The 26,053-nt window shown below is 33.4% G+C and overlaps 1 protein-coding gene across 1 annotated transcript in view; it reads left to right on the top strand.

Annotated features, from left to right (window-relative positions):
- The window catches only part of LRP1B (LDL receptor related protein 1B), a 2,056,943-nt gene that overhangs the window by 1,701,944 nt on the left and 328,946 nt on the right, over positions 1-26,053 (top strand). The window contains exon 60 of the mRNA XM_051990638.1: positions 22,475-22,674. Within this exon, the coding sequence (XP_051846598.1) occupies positions 22,475-22,674 (200 nt within the window). The remainder of the gene's footprint in view (positions 1-22,474; positions 22,675-26,053) is intronic.

The following is a 26,053-nucleotide window of genomic DNA, read 5'->3' as shown; positions in this document are numbered from 1 at the left end:
TGTTTCCTGTAAACAGCATATTGTAGGATTCTGACTTTTAATCCATTCTGCTAACCGCTTCCTCTTTATGGGGGAGTTTACCCCATTCACATTTATGGTTAGAATGACCAATTCTGTATTACTTGCCATCTTGTTAACCCCGGTTTATGCTTTTCTCCCTTCTTTCCCTTTTCCCCCCTTCCCAGTATTAAGTTTGTGAACACCACTTGCTTCTCACAGCCCTCCCTTTTTTAGTATCCCTCCCCCCCCTTAGAGTTCCTCCCGCTATCTTACCCCTTTCCCTCCCAGTTCCCGTATTCCCTTCCGCTTAGCTTATTCCTTCCCTTTTCACTTTTCCCTTCTCACTTTTCAATGAGGTGGGAGAAGTTTCACCATAGATTGAATATGTCTTAAGATTTTTCACTTAAAGCCAATTCTGAAGGCAGTAAGATACCCACTATATTCATCCCCCTCCATTCTTTCTCTCAGATATAATAGGTTTCCTATGCCTCTTCATGAGATGTACTACCCCCACTTTACCCTTTTTCTGGTACAATGTCCTTTCCACATCAATTTCTAGAACAAGGTATACATGTATTCTTTATACATCTATATAGTCGAAATATAGTTCCCAAGATTAATCTTTACCTTTTTAGATTTCTCTTGAGTTCTATATTTGTAGATCAAACTTTTTGTTAAGTTCTGGCTTTTTCATCAGAAATGGATGAAATTCGCTTACTTCGTTGAATGTCCATCTTCTTCCCTGGAAAAAGATGCTCATTCTGGCTGGGTAAGTTATTTTTGGTTGTATACTAAGTTCCTTAGCCTTTCAGAATATCATATTCCAGGCCCTTCGATCTTTTAATGTGGATGCTGCCAGATCCTAGGTGATCCTTATTGTGGCTCCTTGATACTTGAATTGGGTTTTTCTAGCCGCTTGCAATATTTTTTCCTTCGTCTGAGGGTTCTGGCATTTGGCCACTATATTCCTTGGTGTTTTGATTTTAGGATCCCTTTCAGTGGGTTATCGATGAATCCTTTCAATGTTTATTTTTTCCTCTGTTCCTATGACTTCTGGGCAGTTCTCTTTGATAATTTCCTGGAAAATAATGTCCAGGCTCTTTTTTTCATCATGTTTTTCTGGAAGTCCAATGATTCTCAGATTGTCTCTCCTGGATCTGTTTTCCAGGTCTGTTGTCTTCCCCAGAAGGTATTTCACATTCTTTTCCATTGTTTGATTTTTTTGGATTTGCTTGACTGATTCTTCTTGTCTCCTCGAGTCTTTCGGTTCCACTTGTTCAATTCTGATTTTCAGTGAAGTATTTTCTTCACTCACTTTTTAAAAATCTTTTTCTAATTGTCCCATTGAGTTCTTTTGTTCTGTGGAATTTTTTTCCATTTCGTCAATTTTGTTTTCCAGTTCACCAATCCTATTTTTCAAGGATTTTATTTCTTTATCCACTCTCTCTTTAACTGACTTCTCCAGGCTCTTTTGCCAAGCCTCACTCTGTTTTTCCCATTTTTCTTCTAGCTCCCTTTGTGAGAGCCTTTTTAATTATTTCTATGAGGTTCATCTGTGCTGAGGAACAGATGATCTCCTCCTTTGGGGATTCACCTGGGGACTGTCTGTTTTCAGTCTCCTCAGGATTTAGAGTCTGCTCTCTATCTGTATAGAAGCTGTCAAGGGTTAAAGTCCTCTTCAGCTTCTTGCTCATTCTGTCTAATAATCAAAGACAAACTAGCAAAGAAAAACAGAAAAAACTGGCGTCTTTCTTTGGGGGAGGGGCTGGGTGTGTTACCGAGCTTCCTCTACAGACTGCAGGGGGCAGCAGTGAGGCACTAGCCTGACTGTGCTGTGTCTGCACTCTGAGATCCCAGAGCGTGCTGAGTCACTGTGGGGGGGGGGGGGGAAAGAAGAGAGGAGGGCGGCCAGTCCCGAGAGACTCCAGCTGTTTGGGGTTGTATTCTTCAGCCCCAGTGTTTTTAGCTTCTCTGCTGGGCTGCTGACTTGCTGCCGGAGCAAAGTATCCAAACCTGTAGCGAAGCTCTCCCCACAGAGACGGCTGCGATCACTCCCCACCCCCTCTCCAGTCTGCTCCTGTGCTCTCACTGCCGCTGCCCGCCGCCTGCGCCCGATCTAAAACCGTCCCAGCCCTCCAGTAGAGACAGACCTTTCTTGGCGAATCTCAAGGATGGCTTCTCTTGGTAACTATTTGTGGGGTTTTTTTCAGTCAAGCATTGATTCAGAGGCTTGTAATGAAATGGATAGTGAGAGAAAGCGTGGAGCTTATGCAGCTGTGAGCCTCCTCTCCGCCATCTTAACTGGAAGTCCCTATACCTCAGTGTTAACGTCTAGGAAGTACAGTTCCTACTTTTTGCCTCTTCTTCCTTGTTTTCCTCTAATTTGCCATTGCCCTGAACTCCTTAATGTCCCTTCTAACTTTCCCTCTTTCCTGAAGCTTCCAAAGTGCCAAAGAATTCATTATAGTCATATATAATAATTGTCCTGTATTTGATAATTTGCCCAAACACCTCCCTTCTTCATGTTTTCTCTCCTCATTATTTCCCAACACATGATTCTCTTCCATTTGTCCCCTTAGTAGTACATTCTGAGTTTTTTGTTACTAATTCTTCAAAATGTAGGTGTTCCCTAACCTCTCTTATGAGTCTCCCTTTTGCCCTCTCTTCCTTGCAAATATAACTATTAAGATTACTTCAATTATTATATCTATATAGATGACTCTTATAGGCAGCATGACATATTAGACAGTTGGGGGGCCTTGAAATCAGGAAAATCTGGATTCAAGCCTTCTCTCCAACATAAACATTTCATCAAAATGGAGAAAATAGCATGTTGTCTCCTAGGGTTGTTGAAAATATCATACAAAATAAAGTATTTAGCACAATGTCTGGCACATAATAAGAACTATGTAAACTTCAGTTATTATTACTTAATTACAAATAAAAAGTGCCATTCAATTTAATTATTAAGCAATTATTTAATGTCTACTATGTTCTTAGAATACAAAGACAAAAGATACTTACAACAAAGTGTTAACTCAGTGGAATTGATGAGATGGTGATTCTCTAGTTCACATATACTTAGTATTTAGCATAGTGATGTAATGGTTCTCTAGTTCACAAATACATACTATACTGTAATGATGTCATTGTAATAGGGTATTTCAGGGCTAAGAAGAACTGGAAATGAGACATTCCATTTTTGACCATCCTCCTGGTGACTCTCCTGCAAACTGCATTCCTCTACTAAGATCAAGACTGGGACTGAATAAAAACTCTAGACTCTTTCCTGATCATTCTTGAGGTGTTTATCATGCTGAGACCAATACATATCCAAAGGACTTCCATAAAGCTAACCCAAACATTACACTTCTAATTTATATTCCTGAATGTAAAGTAATAGCATCAGAGATTGAAATCTGAGAGGGACCTCAAAATATTTTAATATAACTTTCTTCTAATATGGAAACTGAACACCACAGAGGTAAAATGAAAATAATAATAATAAATTTATAATGGACTATGATTTACAGAGTGCTTTAAGATTTACAAAATGCTTGCAAATAATTTCATTTGATCCTCAAAAAACCACTGGAAATGGATGCTATTGTCATGCCCATTTTACAATAAAGGAATTGAGTTATACAGAGATTAAGTGACTTGCCAGAGTCATATAGCTAGTAAGTATGTGAGAAGGATTTGGACTCAGGTTTTCCTCACTCTAGATCTAGATCTGTATCCACTGAACCACTCGTCAAATTTCACTCTTATACCTCCTTATACCTCCAATCCACTCTATATACTACTGCCAGGATAATATTCCTTATTAAAAAATATAGTTGTATCAATCTACTGCACAAAAATTCCCATTGTCTATTTAAGTAGAATTCAAACTATTTTGCAATGGTGTCTAATATCCTCCAGAGTAAGTAAAGAGTTTTAAGGAATTTTTAACAGTAGACTTTTTAAAATATTCATTCTCTGATACATTTTTGTAATCAGTATTTACATTTATGACATATTTATGATTATATAATACTGCATTTCTAGACTTATCTTATCTTTCATGTTAGTCTATTAGTTGTTCTCTTTTATGCTTTAGCAAAATTGGAAGATTCTTGATCACCCAAAGCACTTCAACTCCTTTTTTTTCCATTGTTCATAATAGAGTCCTCTCTGTTCTTCTTCAGCTATTGAAATCAGAACTATTCTTTAAAGCTCAACAGGAGTACTATTTTTTGGTGGGAGAATTCCCTTTCCCTTTCAATATTAAATAAAACTTTATTTTACGTCTCTTTTATCCTGTTTTTATTTTTTTTATCAAGTCAGGTATAAGTTTTATGAGGTTAAGAACTACATGTTATGGGACAACTAGATGGCACAGTGGTTAGAACACCAGAAAGGAAGATTACCTGAGTTCAAATCTGTTCTCAGACACTTAACACTTCCCTGGCTGTGTGATTCTGAGCGAGTCACTTAACCCCAATTGCCTCAGGGGAGGAAAAAAACTACACGTCATGTTTAACATATATTGGATTATTTGCCATCTAAGGGAGGTGGTGGGGGAAGGGAAGGAGAAAAAAAAATGGAATACAGGGTTTTGCAATGGTGAATGATGAAAAATATCTATGTATATATTTTGAAAATAAAAAGCTTTAAAATAAAAAAAAAATTAAAAAAACTAATTCAACTTATCCAAAGGACAGTTAGGGATGAAAGTGGAAAGAGGAAAGAAAATAGATGAAATAAACTGTTCTCCATCTAGGTCCATTAAGTCATCATAGTCATAATAGTCCTATATGTGCTTTATGAAGAAGTGGATATGGCACTGAATAAAATAAATGAGAATAGAAGATAGACTGAAGCAAATACACATACAGGAAGTCTGTGAAAAATCAACACAATTTCAAAATCACTTAGAGCTCAATTTTTAAGGGTTTCTGAAAGAATGGAGCATGCTAAAAGTATACAATTACTATTATTTAATTAAAAAACAACCAAAATAATATTGATGATGACAGAACTATAGTTTTATGTTCCATCATTCCAACAAAATTTTATGAGAATAATTGATATACATATGTAGAATATCAGTAATGAATTTATGAGAAGGAAACAGGCAGACTTTCAAAACAATATTGTGCATCATACATCATTTTTAGCATCATATAATTGATTGAAAGTTGTAAGAAATATACTCAGAATTTAGCACAGTGTCTGAAACAAAGTGGGTACTTAATAAATACTTATTGATAAAAAAGAACTACATTCCAATTTAATTTTAAATTTCATCTAGCATATCATATAATGTTCTACATGACATTTTTTCAATAAATATAACTTTAAATTACCAAAAAAATTAAATTATATTGTATGCTTTTACTGTTGATCATCTGTATCCAATGGATATACTTGACCATTTACGTCCAATTTAGTATAAATTTTCTTAAGGGTCACCCAAAATGATCTCCAAAGATGACTATAGTGAAATTTGAATCATTTGGAATTGTTTAATCTGACCTGGATTTTAAAATAATCATAATATACTAAATAGTAAAATAATATAACTTGAATGACTCAGTGATGATTTTCATTGATGACTCAGTTTTAGTATCACTCGGGGCCTTATTATCATAATTATCAAAATGAAATAAACATGAAAACAAGGATACCAATTAAAAGCAAGTTACAATATGGACAGAATAAATCTTGTCCCATAAACAGTAATTACTCCAAGAACGAGAAAGTTATGAATGGATTGCTACTTATACTGATTATTTGTATATCAGTGAAAAAATCAGTGAAATTATGGACCTATTCAAGGTAGGACAATATTTCATTAAGATAACTTATTTTAAAATGATATTGATACACCTTAATTTTTAAGAATCATTTAGACAAGAAAGGTCACACAATATAAGAAATTCTATCCTTTTCTCACTTTTATTTAAAAAGAAAAGCAAACTTTTATTAAAGCTGTAAAACTAGCTTAAAAGAGTTTTAAGTAATTTTTAACAGTAGACTTTTTAAAGCATTCATTCTCTGATATATTTTGTAATAAGTATTTACATTTATGACATATTTATGACTATATAAGCAAACATACAAAGAATTATTTTAAATACAAATATTATTTTAATATAATATATAACTTTGTATTCTGAATATTAAGTAGAATACATATAAACATATTTTGGATATCCAAAGGAAAGATGCATAAAACCAAGATGCCTTTATTATTGTTATGGAAGAATAATCAATGCTAGAAGAAGAAGATGATGACTTTGGAAAGCTCTTGGTCTCAAACTCAGATATGCTAACTTGTAAAGTATATTATATTCCTGATCTGGTAGGAGCTAAAAAAGAGAATCTAGTAGGATGTTTTTTGGTTTTGTTGAATATTAGTTTGTAACTACTACTCTAGTGCTATTGTTATTGAGAGGAGAGTCATTTGGCCAATGTCATGAGATATTTTTAACTATGTCTTTGTATCATTATTACTTCAATCATAAATTTAGTCAAATACCTGGTTTGCATGATTTTTTTTCTTCTACTTAACTAGATAAATAAATAAAATCACAATAACTTAGAGCTAAATGAAATCTTGGAGAAGTTAATTTTAGGAATCTATCTGCCAAGGGAAAATCAGAAACTTTATGAGCAAAACTACAAAACACTTTCCATACAAATTAAGCCTGTTCTAAACAACTGGAAAAATATTAAATGCTCTTGGATTGGGTGAGCAAATATAATAAAGATGACACTACTACCTAAACTAATCTATTTATTTAGCGCTATACCAATCAGACTCCCAAAAAATTATTTTGATGACCTAGAAAAAATAACAACAAAGTTCATATGGAAAAACAAAAGGTCAAGAATTTCAAGGGAATTAATGGAAAAAAAATCAAATGAAGGTGACCTAGCTGTACCAGATCTAAAATTATATTATAAAGCAGCAGTTACTAAAACCATCTGGTATTGGTTAAGAAATAGATTAGTTGATCAATGGACTAGGTTAGGTTCAAAGGACAAAACAACCAATAACTTTAATAATCTAATGTTTGACAAACCCAAAGACCACAGTTTTGGGGATAAGAATGCATTATTTGACAAAAATTGCTGGGAAAATTGGAAGTTAGTATGGCAGAAACAAGGCATTGACCCACACTTAACACCATACACCAAGATAAGGTCAAAATGGGTTCATGACCCAGGTATAAAGAATGAGATTATAAATAAATTGGAAGAGCATAGTTTACCTCTCAGACCTGTGGAAGAGGGAGGAATTTATGCCCAAAGAAGAACTAGAGATCACTATTAACCATACAATAGAACATTTTGATTTTATCAAATTGAAAAGTTTTTGTACAAACAAAACTAATGCAGACAAGATTAGAAGGGAAACAATAAACTGGGAAAACATTTTTACAGTCAAAGGTTCTGATAAAGGCCTCATTTCCAAAATATATAGAGAATTGACTCTTAATTTATAAGAAATCAAGCCATTCCCCAATTGATAAATGGTCAAAGGATATGAACAGACAATTCTCAGATGAAGAAATTAAAACTATTTATAACCATGTGAAAATATGCTCCAAATCATTATTAATAAGAGAAATGCAAATTAAGACAACTCTGAGATACCATTACACACCTGTCAGATTGGCTAGAGTGACAGGGAAAGGTAATGTGGAATGTTGGAGGGGATGTGGGAAAACAGGGACACTGATACATTGTTGGTGGAATTGTGAACACATCCAGCCATTCTGGAGAGCAATTTGGAACTATGCTCAAAAAGTTATCAAACTGTGCATACCCTTTGATCCAGCAGTGTTTCTACTGGGCTTATATCCCAAAGAGATACTAAAGAAGGGAAAGGGACCTGTATGTGCCAAAATGTTTGTGGCAGCCCTGTTTGTGGTGGCTAGAAGCTGGAAAATGAATGGATGCTCATCAATTGGAGAATGGTTGGGTTAATTGTGGTATATGAACGTTATGGAATATTATTGTTCTGTAAGAAATGACCAGTAGGATGAATACAGAGAGGACTGGCAAGATGAACTGATGCTAAGTGAAATGAGCAGAACCAGGAGATCATTATATACCTCAACAACGATACTCTTTGAGGATGTATTCTGATGGAAGTGGATCTCTTCGACAAAGAGATCTAACTCAGTTTCAATTGATCAAGGATGAACAGAAGCAGCTACACCCAAAGAAAGAACACTGGGAAATGAATATAAACTGCTTGCATTTTTGTTTTTCTTCCCGGGTTATTTATACCTTCTGAATCCAATTCTCCCTGTGCAACAAGAGAACTGTTAGGTTCTGCATACATATATTGTATCTAGGATATACTGTAACCTATTTAACATGTATAGGACTGCTTGCCATCTGGGGGAAAGGGTGAAGGGAGGGAGGGGAAAAATTGGAACAGAAGTGAGTGCAAGGGATAATGCTGTAAAAAATTACCCTGGCATAGATTCTGTCAATAAAACTTATTCAAAAATAAAAAATTAAAAAAAAAAAGAAATTGGAAGCTCACAGAGATTGAATGCACTTACCAATGTCATATAAATAATAGTTTTAAACTAGTATTTGAAAGCAAATCTTTATTCTCCTAGTTCTTTACTCTTCTATCCTGCTGAATTTGTATAGACTATAACTCATAAAGTTAAAGTACTATTAAATTTCATATGGGCAACACATTTCTCCAGCAAACAAAAAAACAAAACAACAACAACAACAACAAAAAAAAAAAACACTAAAAAACAAACAAACCAAAAAATCCAGAACATTTTCCGTTGATACCAACATGATTTTTATTCTCTTTAAATGGCTCCTAATCTTCTTCTTTGGTAAAGACCAATTTTTTTTTATTACAGCTTTTTATTGACAGAACATTTGCATGAGTAGTTTTCCAACATCATCCTTTGCAATCACTTCTGTTCCAACTTTTTCCTTCCTTCCCTCCACCTCCTCCCCTAGATGGCAGACAGTCTCATACATGTTAAACATGTTAGAGTATATCTTAAATGCATCATATGTGAACACATTTATACAGTTCTCTTGTTGCACAAGAAAAATCGGATTTAGAACAGCTGGTTCTGTTCATCACTGATTAATTGGAACTGAATTGGATCCTCTCATTCCTGAAGAGATCCACTTCCATCAGAATTAATCCTCATATAATATTGTTGTTGCCGTGTACAATGATCTCCTGGTTCTGCTCATTTCACTCAGCATTAGTTCATGTAAGTCTTTCCAAGCCTCTCTGTATTCATCCTGCTGGTCATTTCTTACAGAACAATAATATTCCATAACGTTCATATACCACAATTTATTCAGCCATTCTCCAACTGATGGGCATCCACTCAGTTTCCAATTCCTTGCCATTACATAAAGGGCTTCCACAAACATTTTGGCACATACAGGTCCCTTTCCCTTCTTAAGTATCTCTTGGAGGTATAAGCCCAGTAGTAACACTGGTAGATCAAAGGGTATGCACAGTTTGATAACTCTTTGAGCATAGTTCCAAATTTCTCTTGAGAAAGGTTGGATCCATGCACAATTCCACCAACAATGTATCAATGTCCCTGTTTTCCCTCATCCCCTCCAACATTTGTCATTATCTTTTCCTGCCATCTTAGCCAATCTGACAGGTGTTTAGTGGTATCTCAGAATTGTCTTAATTTGCATTTCTGTGATCAATAATATTTGGAGCATCTTTTCATATGAGTAGAAATAGTTTCAACTTCATCATCTGAAAACTGTCCATATCCTTTGACCAATTTATCAATTGGAGAATGGCTTGATTTCTTAAATTAGAGTCAATTCTCTATATATTTTGGAAATGAGGCCTTTATCAGAACATTTAGTTGTAAAAATGTTTTCTCAATTTATTGCTTCCCTTCTAATCTTGGCTGTATTGGTTTTATTTATACAAAAGCTTTTTAACTTGATATAATCAAAATTTTCTATTTTGTGATCAATAATGGTCTCTAGTTCTTCCTTGGTCACAAATTCCTTCCTCCTCCACAAGTCTGAGAGGTAAAGTATCCTATGTTCTTCTAATTTATTTATAATCTCATTCTTTCTGCCTAGATCATGAACCCATTTTGATCTTATCATGGTGTATGGTCTTAAGTGTGGGTCCATGCCTAGTTTCTGTCATACTAATTTCCAGTTTTCCCAGCAGTTTTTGTCACATAGTGAATTCTTATCCCAAAAGCTGGGGTCTTTGGGTTTGACAAGTACTAGATTGCTGTAGTTATTGACTATTTCGTGGTAAGGACCAATTATTAAAGTATATCTGCTTCATCACTTAATGAATACAATTACCTCTTCTATAAGCAGATAAGAAGAGGTTCATACATGTATGAAAGTATTCTCTCCTTTTGTAAGAAGCCACGAGTCTCAGGCTCTAACATGTTAACTTGTAAGGTTAAAAACAATAAATGATTATCATATATACAAACTTAGTTTTTGTATCTTTTAGACCTATTCAGATAGTTACCTTTTCTGTTCTCATTTTCAGTGAAAGAAAATCATATAAGAGAGCAAGAAGAGATTAATTGCAAATTGAGAAAACAAATAATTATAGATGGATGGTACTGTCTAAATTTGTTTTTTTCCAATAAAAAAATTAAAATGCAAAAAAACCTTCTTTTTCCTTGATCTATTTTCATTCATTCTGGCAAAATACACTCTGTTGAACTATAAAAGGCATCCTAGCATTCACAAAACTGAACAGCCTGTTGTTATGGTTACAAGCTGAGATTCTTTTACATATCTTGTTTACACTTATTCATAACTTACAAAGAATGTATTGTGACTGAGTTTCTTTCTACATAGTTTTAGGTGAACCGTAACATATGAGTAAAAATTTCAGATCATTCATTTCAAAGTTTTGATTTGGATATTTTATAAAATAAATTATCTTTGTTTTTAACCAATTAGTCTAAGCATTATATAAGAAGATAATTTTAAAAACTTAGCTATAATTTAGACATTATGGTTAGATACTAAGAGTATCTTTCTCTATATCTGTGTATGTGTATATATATATATATATTTATGTTTATCATTACTCTTCAAAAAATATAAATTTATTAAGAAAAAATTAATAGTGAGTAAGCCTAAATAATATTTGAAAAAGAAATTGCAAACTAACAGAATCCCAGAATTCTAAATAACTTCAGAGATCATCTGGTCTAATCTTTTACCTGAAACATTAATTAATCTCCTCTACAATCTTTCTGACAAATGGCCTTATAGTTTTTACATTAATACTTCCAGGATCAGGGAGCTCACTTTTTCCTCAGAAAATTCATTCCATTTTTGAAGAGGCCTAATCTTAGGAAATGCTTTATAATGGGGGCAGCCAAGTGGCACAGTGGATAGAGCACCAGCCCTGACATCAGGAGGACCTGAGTTCAAATCTTATCTCAGACATTTAATACTGCCTACCTCTGTGATCGTGGGCAAGTCACTTAATCCCAATTGCCTCAACAAAAAAAGAAGGAAAAAAGAAAGAAAGAAAGTGCTTTGTATTAATATACATCTTGTTGCCCTACAGATTCCATTTATTAATCTTTGTCCTATATTTTAAGGTCAAGCAGACTAAATCTGATTTCTCTTCTATATGACAACATTTAAATATTTGAAACACAGAGATCTTAATCTCTCCTAATTTTCATCCTCTATAGACTAAACATGTCCAGATCCTTCAATCTGTCTTCTTCTTTCATTCTCCTGATAATCTTCAGAAAGGATTTATTCATCTGGTTAATATCCTTTGTTAAATATCCTCCCAAATTAAACAAAGTTATATTTAGAGAATGGTCTGGTACCAAAATCTCTCTTGTTCTAAATGCTACTTCTATTACATTAGTCTATTATTCAGTTTATTTGATTGACATATCAAAGTACTAACTTATATTGAGTTTGAAACTTATGACCAAACATTTTATTCACATGTAACAGTGTCTTATATGTCCTAAACTTATCTATCTGATCTTTTGAACTTGCATCCTGATAGTTTTCAAATTATTTATAGACCATTGTTCTAGTCTTTTTAGGCTCTTTTAGTATGGCTTCTGTCGTCTAAGCCATCCAAAGATAAGATGAGTATGCTTTTTTTTTCTTCACATGTCATTAGTAGTTGATAGAAATAGATATAGATATCCAGAACATGGACAATGAAGGAATCTTGCACACACCAAATCTTGTCCACAGTTAAAAAAAAAAAAACACTTCAGGCAAGTTGATATCGATTTTTTAATAAGCATTCTTTGAACTTCATTATTCAGCACTTTTGGAATTCATCTCACGATACTATCACTCAATCTAAATCTCTTAATTAGAGAAAAGGACATGATATAGAACTGCTTAAGTATGTGATATTGAATATAAGTTCTATAGAAATTCTGATAAAAATAGAGAATGATTAGGCTAAATATAGTTATGGGATGTTTTTGGAGTAGGGAGATTAAATTTGAATTGTGCCTTGAATAGCATGGAAAGATTTTAATATGTACATGTGATACCTCTTTTTTGGTCAGTTAAAATTTATAAAGTTATACTATTTGGCAAACATGGTACTAAGCACTGGGAATTCAAAGAAATGAAAAAAAAATAAAGAAAACATAATAAGTTTTACACTCAAGAAGCTCAAGATCTAATGGGGGAGCCAAAGCATGGATTAGGGAAGACTGGAAAATAATTTTTCAGAAAGTTATTTTGAGGAAAGCAAGGGAGGTTAATTGATGAAAATGAGAAGAAAAAGAATTCTAGGAATGGAGGTCAACCAGTAAAAATGCTCAAAGGCAATAAATAGAGTATACAATGCAAGAAGCAGCAAAGAGACCATTTTCAAAAGTTTGCAGGGTATATAGAGGGAAATAAAGCATAAAGAGGTCAGAGAGATGGAAAGGGCCAGGTGATGAAGAATCTTAGAAGCCAAATAGAGAATTTTATACTTGATCTTGAAGATAATAGGGAACCATTGGAATTAATGCAATAAAGGATGAGGCATATCTGTCCTATACACTATTAAGATCTGTTTAATAGCTGACTATTGGATGGAATGGTTAGGGGGAAAATTAAGTTAGTATAGCAAACAAGCAGGCTATTACAATGTGTGAGTTGATGAGGTTAACTACAGTGGAAGGTGACAGTGTCAGAGGGAACATATATTAGAAATATTATTAAAGCAGAAATGGGGCAAGTGATTACATAAAAGGAAGGTTAGAAAGAGAGAGGAATCAATAATGACAACGTGATTGACTGGTAAATTGGGAATATCCTTTCAGTTAAGAAGTTGTCAATTAGAAAGATAGCAGGGTTTTGCTGCTACAATGAGTTCAGTTTTGAATATTAGATAGTTGATAGTCTTGGAGGTCTATAGAGAGGTAAGAGCTGGACAAGCAGATCTGAAAGTCATCTGCATAGAGATTATCATTGAAATATGGGACCTGATAAGATGAACAAGTAAAGATGTATAGATGGAAAGGAGAGAAGGGTCCATATCAGATCAATTTAGACAATCTGAACAGGATGAGCAAGATTATAAAAGTGGAAATGAAGCATATACTTACATGTTTCAGAATCATTAGTAGACTGTCCTGACTTAAGGGTAGACTTAAGTAGAGAAATGAGCTTTCTATATGATAAAGTATGATAATGCATAAAACTAAAATTCTCTGGAACTCAATTTTTCTCATTCATAAAATGAAAACATTTCTTGGCGATTACTGATGTTCCTTCTATACTGACGATTCTTTGAGCAGTGGAAAATATGTCAAAGATGAAAATAGATCAGATTTTAGAGTTGCTAGTGCTAGTCAAATATGTTTAAACTTAATACTCATTTCTCTACCTAAAGTCTTTGCTTTTTTTGTAGATATTATCAATGTATTTGGCAGTCTGTTAAAGTCTTAAGAATTCCTTATCAGCATAATGATTTTAAAATGAATAAAGGAAAATGCATAGAATTACAAATAAAATGAAATATATATCTTTTTTTTAAGTTCACCAATTCCAGATTAAAAACTCTTGTTCTAGTCTGTCCTAAATAATTTTGTTATTGTTTAGCTATTTCAGTCATGTCAAATGCTTTATGATTCCATCTGTGTTTTTCTTGGTAAAGATATTGCAAGAGTTTTCCATTTTTTTCTCTAGATGAGGAAACTAAGGCAAATAAGGTTAGGTGACAAGGGCCAGGGTTACCAGATAGTATTTGAATTTGAACACAGGTCTTCATGACTTCAGGCTTGGTGAGCCATCCACTGTTCTATAGAGTTGTCTGATCTTAAATAATACTACTTGATCATTTTTTCATTGAATAATTAAACAAATAATAATAAAACAAATTAAAAAAAGACAAAGAAACCTCTAGGTTTGTTTGGAATGGCATTGTATCGCGACTTGTGACCTGTGATCTGCTAACAATTGCATGATCTCAGGCAACTTTTTTCACTTCTCTCAGTTTCCTCATCTATATAAAGGGATTAGACTAGTTCTAAGATTCTTTGTGAAGATCTGTGAAGACTCCTACTAAGGAAAATGGGAAGTTATTACTATCTGGCCTTGAAACCACATTGGGTTCTAACACCTGTTTAGGTTTAAACATTTCTTCTCCAGTCTCATTATGCAAATCCTACCCATTCTTCAAAAAGACCTAGGCCCTGTGTGTTCTTCCCTGACTAGTACACTTAAAAATGAAACTCTCCCTTATCTGAATGCCTGCAGCATTTGCATTCCTTACATTTTCCTTTAAGCTTTTAAATATCCACATCTCTAAATTGCAAAGATTGCTAAGGGTAGAAATTATGTTTTCATATATACATACATATGCATTAATGTGTATGTATGTATACACATATGTATTGTATATATGTATGTACCGTAAAATGCTCAAGAGAGAACACAGAGAAACTACTCAATAAATATTTACTGACTGATTTATAAGGGCTGCATTGGACCTACTATTGCATTAGTATAGTAAACTCTTGAATAGGGAAGCTTTCTCTGCCAATTTATTGTCTTAGAAATTTGGCCAAAGCACTTAGAGACAGCTTAAACTAAAATCTTCCTAACTTCCAGACCAGTACTGTAATTCTTGGACCTTGCTACCATATTGATTCATAGGATGGGTAATTGGGAGATGCTGTAAGTACTTGAATCACAGAAGAATTTAATGAAAGTTGCTTTGGGGAAGATTCATTTATTGGGATGGGAGAAAGGGGGATCAATTTTGTAAGCTGTTGGAGAGAAACAGATATGGATTTTCAAAGAAAAAATGAATAATGTATAATTGAGTGAGTTACAAGAACTGAGCACAGCTTGACTCTGTGATCCTGGGTCTTTAAAAATATTTATCTTCTTTAATTTCAATATTATATAATGAGAAATATAATACTTATACTGATTTTTTTTCACAAAAAGAATATAAGGAAAAAATTTTAAACCATCAAGTATAAGTTGTATATAGTGGTCTATTATAATTTAAACAATGAGAGAGGTGAATTAAAAATGAGCCCAAGATTTCTACCCTGAGTTACTAAAGAAATACTATTGATAGAAATGGTATTGCAAATGGAAATAGTTTCATTGTACTAAAATGTGTAATGTTTTAGATACAACTTTTAAATAATTGAAGGGGGGATGGGAAAATGGAAATACCAAAAATGTTGACTTGCCAAATACTTGAAGGAAGTAGCAATGTAGGTAGTAATTAAAAATTAACATTAAAAGAATGTCGTACCAGAAAGAGAAAAGTAGAATGCCAAGAATAAGCCTTGATAGACATCCATTTTGGTCAGTATGAACAAAAATAAAAGCCCATGAGAAAAAAAGAATTGGCTACAGAGGAAGAGAGAGAGAGGGGGAAAGAGGGAGAGAAAGAGAGATAGAGACAGAGAGAGAGAGACAGAGACAGAAACAGAAATCAAGATGGTCTAGTATCATGGAAGCCATGGTGGAAAGAGTTTTAAGTGGGAGAGGATGGTCACCTGAAGCAAATTTCACAACAGAAGAAACTGTTCTGTTAATAAAGAGGGGAAATTATGTATATGGCAAAGAAATCCCTTAAAAATTGGAGCAGGCATTTAAAAGATTCTTGATAGACTCAAGGAGAACACAGAGTAAATGTCAGAGTTGGAATAGGAACTCAAACTTTCAGGAAGTTGACAGACCAAATGTTTCTGCTTTCATCTAGTTATTTTGGTGTCAATAGACACAGACTGAAAACACTAATGATGTTTCTATCAAACATATAAGCATATTAACATAAAGCAAGAAAGTTTGAGCTCCTGTCCCAACTCTAATATTTGCTCTGTGTTCTATTTGAGTATATCAAGAATTGTTTGAATGTCTATTACAATTTTTTAAAATGCAAAATATTCCATTTTATCTTGGATGTGCTCCACCTAATTTTGTTAGTAAAACTAGATTTTTGATATATTCAAATTTTACATTAGTTAATTTATTTTTTTGTGGTTTACTTTTTGGAAAATGGCTTTCATAAAGAATAATGGAGAAGACTCATTTTATTTCTTTTTAATTTGTTCACTGACATGATATGATAGTATCACTATATAACCATTTGCAATTCAGATACTATTTTTAATGACTTCAGAAATATTTTTTGCAGAGTTAACAATTTTTAAAATAGAGTGTGCCTGCTTTGAACATGTGTCTATATGGACCATTTTTAAATGTCCAATATAACATATCAGAAAAGTTTCCAAAAATATCCTTAATAGTTAATAAAATGTTATTTTAAATACTTTTACAATTCCTATTGGCTTAATACTTTTTAAAAGAAATTTTATATTAAACATAAAAATTGCCACAGTGTGATCAGGGAAATAGAAGTTGATATAATATACATATATACATTATTATATTATATTGTATGTTAATAAAATATATAAATACTAGTAGTTTTACATACTACTAGTAAGTTTTTATTTGTGCATATCATGCACCAGACATTTTGCTAAGTGCTTTATAATTATCTCACTTGATCATCCTCACAATAATCCTGGGAGATGGGTGCTATTATTATTAATATATGTAGATGAAAAAACTAAGAAGGAAAATTAAATGACTAGACCAGTGTCACACAGCTAGAAAGATTCTGAGACATCTTGGCAAGTGAACGAACAGATGGAAACTATGGGAACTCTTCAGCCTGGACTTCCATCTCCTACTCAGCTTCCTAGAGAATGGCCTCTTTGGGTTATAGACATCAAGGATTGTTTCTATTCCATTCCTCTGGATAAGGAGGATATGAAGAGATTTGCCTTTTCGGTGCCCAGTGTCAATTTAGCTGAGCTTTATAAAAGATATGAATGGACGGTTTTGCCACAGGGAATGAAGAACAGCCCCACTATGTGTCAAATGTATGTTGCTGCTGCTCTTGCTCCAATAAGAAAAGCATTTCCAAAAGTTATGCTATTACATTATATGGATGATATATTGGGATGTGCACCGGAGGAACAAATTCTAGAAGCATGTCTACAAAAAACCATAGAAACACTAAGATACTACAAACTTCATATCGCTACAGAAAAAATTCAAAGACATGCTCCTTTTCAATATTTAGGATATGAAATATATCCTAAGGCACTTACACTACAAAAACTGTCTTTAAGAACAGAGAGGTTGAACACCTTAAATGATTTCCAAAAATTAATAGGAGATATCCAATGGATGCGTCCAGTATTAGGTTTAACTACCAATCAATTGCAACCCCTATATGACATTTTAAGGGGAGACACTGCTTTAAATTCACCACGCCGGCTTACAAAAGAAGCTCAAGAGACCTTGAGAGAAGTTGAACTGGCTTTATCCAATGTAGTTGAGAGAGTAACTCAAAAACCCTTGGAAATATCAGTTTTTGCTACGAAAGAAGCACCCACAGCAGTCCTTCATCAAGGAGACAGTGTGATAGAGTGGGTGAACCTCCCAGCACAACCAGAACAAAGCCTTATGCCTTACCCAGTACTTGTGGCTAGAATTCTATTAAAGGCCATTAAGCGAGCAGTACAATTATCTGGGACAAGACTGACAAGATATATACCTTCTATACAAATGCACAAATTAATGTATGAACACTTTTGTGCACAGTATAAGATTCTACACACTACTGGCATACCCTTTAATCCTCAAGGTCAAGCAATAGTAGAAAGAAGAAACAGAGACATTAAGACACTCCTCCAAAAACAAAAGAAAGGGGGAGCCACAGGTAACCCTAGAGAACTTCTAAATTTAGTTCTCTATACCATTAATTTTTTAATCTTTGATAAAGATGCACTGGCTCCAGCAGACAGGTTTTATAACCCACCAGAAGAGCAGTGTCCAGTGCGAGCAGCTCCACTATCTTTAGATAATCGCCAGGTGATGTGGAGAGACCCAGAAAGTGGTGAATGGAAGGGACCAGATAGGCTAACTGCTTGGGGGAGAGGATTTGCTTGCATCTCTACAGGTGGAGAAGGAATCAGATGGGTGCCTACGAGCCGCATTCGCCTTGTCCATCGCAGAAAGATGGAGCAGACCCTTGAAACAAAGGAGAAGACCCAAGAAATATCGGGTGGTTCTGTTGCTGATTGTGCTCACAAGAATTATTAGATTCCTGGCACATGAACTAATGGACAATGGAATCCTATTGGACTGTTTCTAGGACTTATGGACATGTGTAAATTTTCAGATTGATTCTTGTTATTTGTTACATTACTACTAGCCTGTGTTATATTGCTATGTGCTCATGTAAATTATGTATAATGCCTCCCATATTGATGGATTTATGTATACCATGTATATCTGTTACAAAGTTCTGGCCCATATTGATGGATTTATGTGTACCCCCTCAGAAACCCCCTATGTTTTAAAACAAAAGAAAGGGGGAGATGTTGGAATCCTTACTAACTGCTAAGTAATTAGAGTTGATCTAATCTTACAAGAAGTTGTTTTGGCCAGAACCTGAAACAAGGTACTAAGTAGAACTAATCAAGACAAGGCTTGTGTTCCCACCTTTACTCAAGGGAGTCCACACCTTAAAGCTCTTTGGGCCAGAGAGCACTATGGGAGAAAACCCATAATCCCATTCTCTCAGAAGGTTCACATATAAGGCGAGACAGCCATTCCAGAATACATTTTTTCCTCTTGGCTGGCTGATCGCGCTAGACTCGAGAGAAACGACTCTGCTGCAGAGAACACTTTTGACGGATCTCTGTTGGAGGCAGAAGAAAGCAGAGGCAGAGGCTGAAGGACCAGACCTTTGGATTTGGCAACATTCAGAGAGAGCTTTTGGAACCAAGCAGAGAGATAGGCCTCTAAGCTAACCGGGCTATACTGGAAATAATAAAAGATCTGAACTTTTATCACCTGGCTGCGTTTTGAGAAGAAAAAGCTCACTACAGATGTCATCTATATCCTTGAAATTCCTAACAATTTAAGATTCAGAGCATTTCAAGGAAAGAATGTAGTTTTGCATCTGAGCTAGATCAATTACTGTTAGTAGAGAAAGCATTCTCTCAACTAAGCAAATGCCATGTAACTACCCAATTCAATTCATTTCAATTTCACAAACTTTTTCTCTACTACATATAAGACATTGTGCTGTGCTCTGTAGATAAAAAAAAAATCAAAGCAAGAAATACTATAAGTTTGGACCTCAAAGAACTTATAATTTCATAAGGAGATCACATATACAAAATTAATTATAATATGAGCACAATGACTGGTAATATGTGTTAAGAGAAAAGCAAGATGTGGACATATTGTCAGTATTTTCTTGACTATTTTCATCACTTCCTCTTATCTTCAGTACCTAGTATATGTTTGTTTGACAAATGTTTGTTGACTGAGAAAATTTGAGGAAGAAGTAACACTATTGTATGAGGGAAAATTTCATGGAAAAAGTAATATCTGGATTTGAAGAAAGAAGATCCCAAAAGGAAAATGAATATTTTAGGCATAGGAGGATGGCTATTCAAATACATGATGGGAAAGGAGAGAAAGATTGAGAATAATTAAGGTCCAAGTTAAATAGAATATAGAATGTTTGAAAGGGAGTAAGGTTGCCTAAAGCTAGAAAGGTGACATGGAATCAGATTATAGGTAATCAGAAATGCCAACCTGAAATACTGTTTGTCCCAGAGACTTATGGGTCCATTTAGGAATTTTAAATAAGGAAGTGATATGTTTAATACAGACAGTATGAAACAGTGGAAAGTGTACTTAATTTGGATTAAAAACCTGGATTCAAATCTCAGCACTGCCTCTTATTACCCTAAAGGTATTCCAATGATGTGTACACTCTGTTAGATTCTATTAATTTTAAAAGAATTTTTAGAAATATTGAGTCAGAGCTTTAGGAAAAGATGAACAACTCTTTGTATGTTTTTATAGTTGAGATAACTGAAACTCAAGAGTTTTGAGTTCAGAATGAATAGAATTATATTTGTTGTCTGAATACTACTCTAGATCAAATTTTGAGACAAATTAGAAACAGGATAATAACTCAAAACCATCAGTAAAATATTAACTCATAAAGAGATTATAATCTGTACACCAATCCCAGTGAAATCACAGTCCCATGAGGAAGAAATTATTGACATCTGTGGAAATTTGTGATAGTACTAGCTTGGATCAGAGACAGTTGTCTGAAGAATAGAGATTGGAGATCTCCTGCACTCAAGGATAAATAAAATCAGAAATGGAAATTTTGTTCTTCAAGTTTTTGGTAACTTTGGTCATAGAGGTCTTTAAAAAAAAAAAAAAAAAGGCTGGAATTCTTACATCTACATCAGTGCAAAAAAAGCACCTACCTTTTTTTTTTTTTTCCTTTTCCTCAGGGAGTAAAATACTTCTTTATTCTTTCTTCTATCATTTCTTATAGCTCTTCATGTGCCTAAAAACTTTTGTTTAATATTCTTTTGAGGAAAGTAGCTCTTGCAAAATTACTTTGAGTCTTTCTCATTGATAGGTAGCCTCTGCTATAGCTTTTTTCTTGGGGAAGTCTCAAACTGGCCTGACTCAATTCCACTCTTCTCTACCGTTTTTTACTCCACTTTCAAAGCAGAAATAAAAATGATGCTTGCAGCAGAAGTGATTCTGTTATGATCTCTTTCCTTAAGCAAGTTTTCCTTATGGCCTCAATGTATTTTTCCTCTCTTTCAAGATCAGACTTAAATTAGAACTAAATATTTTTAAATTTATTTTTTCTAGTTAAAAGTGTGCATTCATTTTTAAAACACCAAAAATGGACTTTTTAAATCCCTAATTTTATAATATTTTTAATTTGGACCCTTTTGTTAACAGAACCTTTAAAAATAAATCTCTTTATTTTTATTATGAATATTTTAATATGGATATTAAGGATATTATAGATGGATTTTAACCATGTAGAATGGTTTCCCCATACTTCCACTGTTGAACTCTTCTGAATTTGTAACTGCAAAAAGTATTAGCTAAAATGTTTACTTTTTAAAAGAAGAAGAAGGCTAATTTGTAGTTGCTGAATACAGTTGGTTAGCATGAGACTTTTTTTGATTGCTTAGTTAAGTGACTAAAAACAAAAAAGACGTTTGGAAAATACAAAGCACAAATCTTTTCTCCCATTTTCTTTGTGGGAATTATGAGAAAATATTTGCTTCCACTCTTTTTTTTTTAAATTTTGCTATTTACTTTGTATTTGGATTAAATAATTTTAATTTTAACATTTTTAAGTGCCTAATTTCTGGAAGGAACTTTGCTAAGTGATGGCAAAACAAAAGGAAAAAATATCCTTGTCAATAAATACATGACATTCTACAGAATAGAATGATAAGCTTTCAACAGGGTAATCTAAAGGGGAGAAATGTTACTCTCTAAGAAGAGTAATAATAATAATAATTATTATTTTTGGACTTAGAAGACCTGGATTTGAATCGCATATGTTCTTACTAATTGTGTAATTTTGAGTAGGTTAATTCATCTCTCTTGAGGAAATCATCTCCAAAATTAAATGGTTGTTTGTTGCACCAAATAGTTAGTTGGTACAAAGTGTAATATGTGTGTGCCAATTATATATGTCCTGTCTTTGTAGTTTTTATCTTCTGCAATTTTGTACTTTCCAAAAAGGCAGCATACGGAAAATAAATTGTTATGCAATCATTTACCTATTTAAGTTTTTAATGTTGAAAAATAAGAATAAATGTGGCACATCAACATTACAGTAAAAACTCAAAAGATACAGAAGAGGGGACAGGGCTCCTACGATGTTCTAAGCATTGGGCTGAACACTTTTTATAAATATTATCTCATTTGATCTAATTGTCATCAAAGAATGGTTTCCAGTAGCTCTTTCATACTGAGATGTTTAAAAATTAATTTGAAAACTGCTAAGTAAATAAATAAAATTTGCTTGGGTGTTGAAGCTTGAGTTTCTGTAAACAAAATAGTCATTGATTTTCTTTTCTAGGTATTTGTACTGGATTGACTGCTGCGAATATCCTCACATTGGCCGAGTTGGGATGGATGGAACCAACCAGAGTGTTGTCATAGAAACAAAGATTTCTAGACCTATGGCACTTACAATAGATTATGTCAATAGTAGGCTCTACTGGGCTGATGAGAATCATATCGAATTTAGCAACATGGACGGCTCACATAGACACAAAGGTTAGTCCAATCATCCAAGAATTTACTATTTTTATCTCAAAGATGCATAAAATTAATTTTAAAGATACACAATTTTATTTAATATTATTTCCCTCTTTTTAAAATATATTTCAACTTACTGTTTCATTATCCACTTTAATTGTAATTTTATATAGATAAAGTTAGAATTAATACAACAGATTAATCTGACAAACTAAGAGATAATTTATGAGTATAAGATAGCTGAACTATAGTTCATTACTTTTTTTTCCTTTATATGAGACTCTCTGTTATTTCTAATAGTCACTGAAATTTTCAATTCAGTTGGTGAATTGAAACTGAAGAAAATATATCTTTAAAGAGGCTACCATCATTTGTATTAATTTGTATTGTTCAAATAGGTTGCACAATGATATAAAAGTAAACCTACAATAAATGAAAAATTTATCTATATTGTAATGACCTATGAAACAGAATTTTAATATAAAATAATAGGAAATTTAAAAAATAGTTTTAAAGTTACTATAATACATTTTTTCTCCTTAATAATTATGAACAGATACTAAACATCTAAAACCAAAAGAGATGTAAAGAATGTGTGAGTCAGAACAAAGTGCAAAGAAGCAAGATAGAAAATAAAAAGCATATTAGAATCAGAATCATAGTATATAGGGAAGGAAAAATTACTTAAACTGGAAATTTGGAAAATATGAAAAAAAAAGAGGAGAAATGTGTGTGGAAAGCACAATGTATATTTTTTAAAAATTCAAATGGAACTGGAAGCTGCTTAAAAGAAAGGAGAGAAGAATGTTATTCAGTCTGGTGAGCTCGAGTTCATTTTTAACTTTTTAGCAGGTGTAGGAGCTTGACAAGTCATATTTCTAGCTTTTCCTTCCTCATTTCCTTTTAAGGAAGCAACATATACACAGATAAAGATGTATACAATACTTACAAAGTCATTAGTAAGTAATTTGAGGAAAGTTTATTAATAATTAGGGAGGGACAGTGGTTCAAGAAATATAGGAAATATTACTTGACCTGAGCTTGAAATGAACCTAAGGATTCAAAGAGTTAGAAGTGAAAGGAGAGAATATTCCTTACATTGGGGATAGTCTGTACAAAATCAGACAGGAGTGAAGTGAAATGAAACATAAAAACTAACAAAATAGATTGGTTTTTCTGGAGAGCATTGTGCATGGAGAAGGGGAAAGGATAACAACTCAATCTGAAATTCAAGATGTCTCAAAGTTTTAGTACATTTCTAAACCAAAAATTGCACTAAGAGCATGGGAACATTCATCATAGGTTGAAATCACATAGTGAAGGCTTCACAGAAGAGTGTCTTTTTCTGGAGGTAATAGGGGTCCATTAAAACTTTTTGAAGGGGTGGTGACACGATCGGACTTATCACTTAGTAATATCATTTTGGTATCTCTGTACAGGATAAACTGAAGAGGATTAAGAGATAGGAAGTTCAATTAGGAAAGCATTTTAGTAGTCCCACTGAGATGTAATGAGAGCTTAAAATGTGGAGAGAGTTATGAGTAGAAAGAAGGGAATGGGTTTAAGAGATGTGGAGCTGGAAACAGATCAGACATGAAGTGACAAAGATGGAATTTTTTTAATGATTAGGGTTAGAAACTGAGGTAATAAGAAAACAGAAATAGACAATTTAGGGAGTTAGTGGTTTTCAGGAATGATAGTGACATGTCTTGGGCAGGATGAATTTTGCAATTCTTAGTAAATGAGATATTTATCAAATGATTTACTGATGTATGGGATTAGACATAAGAAAAGAATGGTCAGACAGTAGATCTAAGGATCTTCAGCAAAAAGATGACAGTAGATTCTAAAGAAACTGATTAGAACTTTTAATAAAATATAGAAGGCTCAAGTTAGATGCGTGATGCACATCCACCCATAGTATGAAGGAGAGTAATCATGATCTCGAAAAAAATGATAGAAAAGAATTGGATTAATGAAGAGATTTAAGATATAAATATTGAGATGAATGATTATGGCATATGTATACTACTGAATCCTAAATGATAAACAAACTCTTATATCTAGTCCTAATCTAGGGTTGGAGGAGATAATCTCTTAAAATCACATCCAATTATAATATCCTCTGCTCACTTACAAAGAACTCATTGTATATAAGTTAAGTTGTATAGCAATTAGATATCTAAGGAATTAGGTCATACACAATCATACCATGAATGTTCTTAGGGTTTACATGTTTGATGTATTTACATATTCATGGATAATATCATGAATAGGCAGAATATGTGATCATCTGTATAATGCTATTTAGGGAGAGGCCTATTCCTATTTAAAAAATATTTATTTTATTCTTCTATTACAAAAGCCTGAAAATATTGAAGTAGAGCTGTGTTTATTTAAATTGCTATATCTAGGTATCTGCTTTTAGAATACAGCTATATCACAAAAGGGTACTGTGTTAATCTCCTAACAACTTAAGAGGCATTAGTTACTAAATTTCTACAGTGTGGGGGAATTACATTGTAAGTTTTGGTATGGCTATAGAAGATTTGTAAGTCTTAAGGTATAATATATATAACTTTTATGGAGGAAGAAAAGTTCAGAGAGGGAAAAGAACCATTTTGAAATAGTCAACAATTTCTATGGGAGAACTGGCCCTTATAAAAAGTTGAAGATTCATGCCTAAGGTAGCCAAGGAACAGCACATATTAGAACCCCAGGCAAAAGAATACTGGGGAAATTTTTATCAATGTTATCTAAAGCCAGACTAACTCTCATTTTCTTCCTTCTTCCCTCCCTTCCTCTTTTCTTCCTTCTCTATCTCTTTCCCTCCCTCTCTCCCTCTTCCTCTCTCTTTTCCCTTTCTTCCTTCTCTCCTTCCCTTCCTCTCTCCCCCCTCCATCTCTCCATCTCTCTCTTCTCCCTCTCCCTCCTCTTCCTCTTTCCCCCATCTCTTTGTCTCACTTTCTGCGTGTGTCTCTCTCTTCCTCCCCTCCCTGTATACTTGTATCTATGTATGTGTAGTACATATGCATATATGTACACATGTTTATATATGCACATATAAATATATGGGTGTACACATTTCTTATATACATTTATATGCCTTCCACATATACGCACTTTTATCTTTTTTTATCTTTTCCAAGTACATATGTATTATGGGAGGATACAAAATAATTTTTGAATATACCAAGCAGCAGCAATGTACTTGATAATATAATGTGGTTACATAAGCAACAGCATTCCAATTTTGGAGATAAAGATACTCATTAGTATGCAATTTAAGAGTGAGGATTATTTTTAAAAGATCACATTAAGATTTTAATTATACTAAAAGTAATGTTGACTAATTGAAATGCTACTTAGAATTCAGTTCTTATATTGCTAAAAAAAA

The sequence above is a fragment of the Antechinus flavipes genome, chromosome 3, assembly GCF_016432865.1.
Source record: "Antechinus flavipes isolate AdamAnt ecotype Samford, QLD, Australia chromosome 3, AdamAnt_v2, whole genome shotgun sequence".
Taxonomy (NCBI): Eukaryota; Metazoa; Chordata; class Mammalia; order Dasyuromorphia; family Dasyuridae; genus Antechinus; species Antechinus flavipes.
Note: the sequence above shows the minus strand (reverse complement) of the source record. Positions and strands in the feature narration are given on the sequence as shown.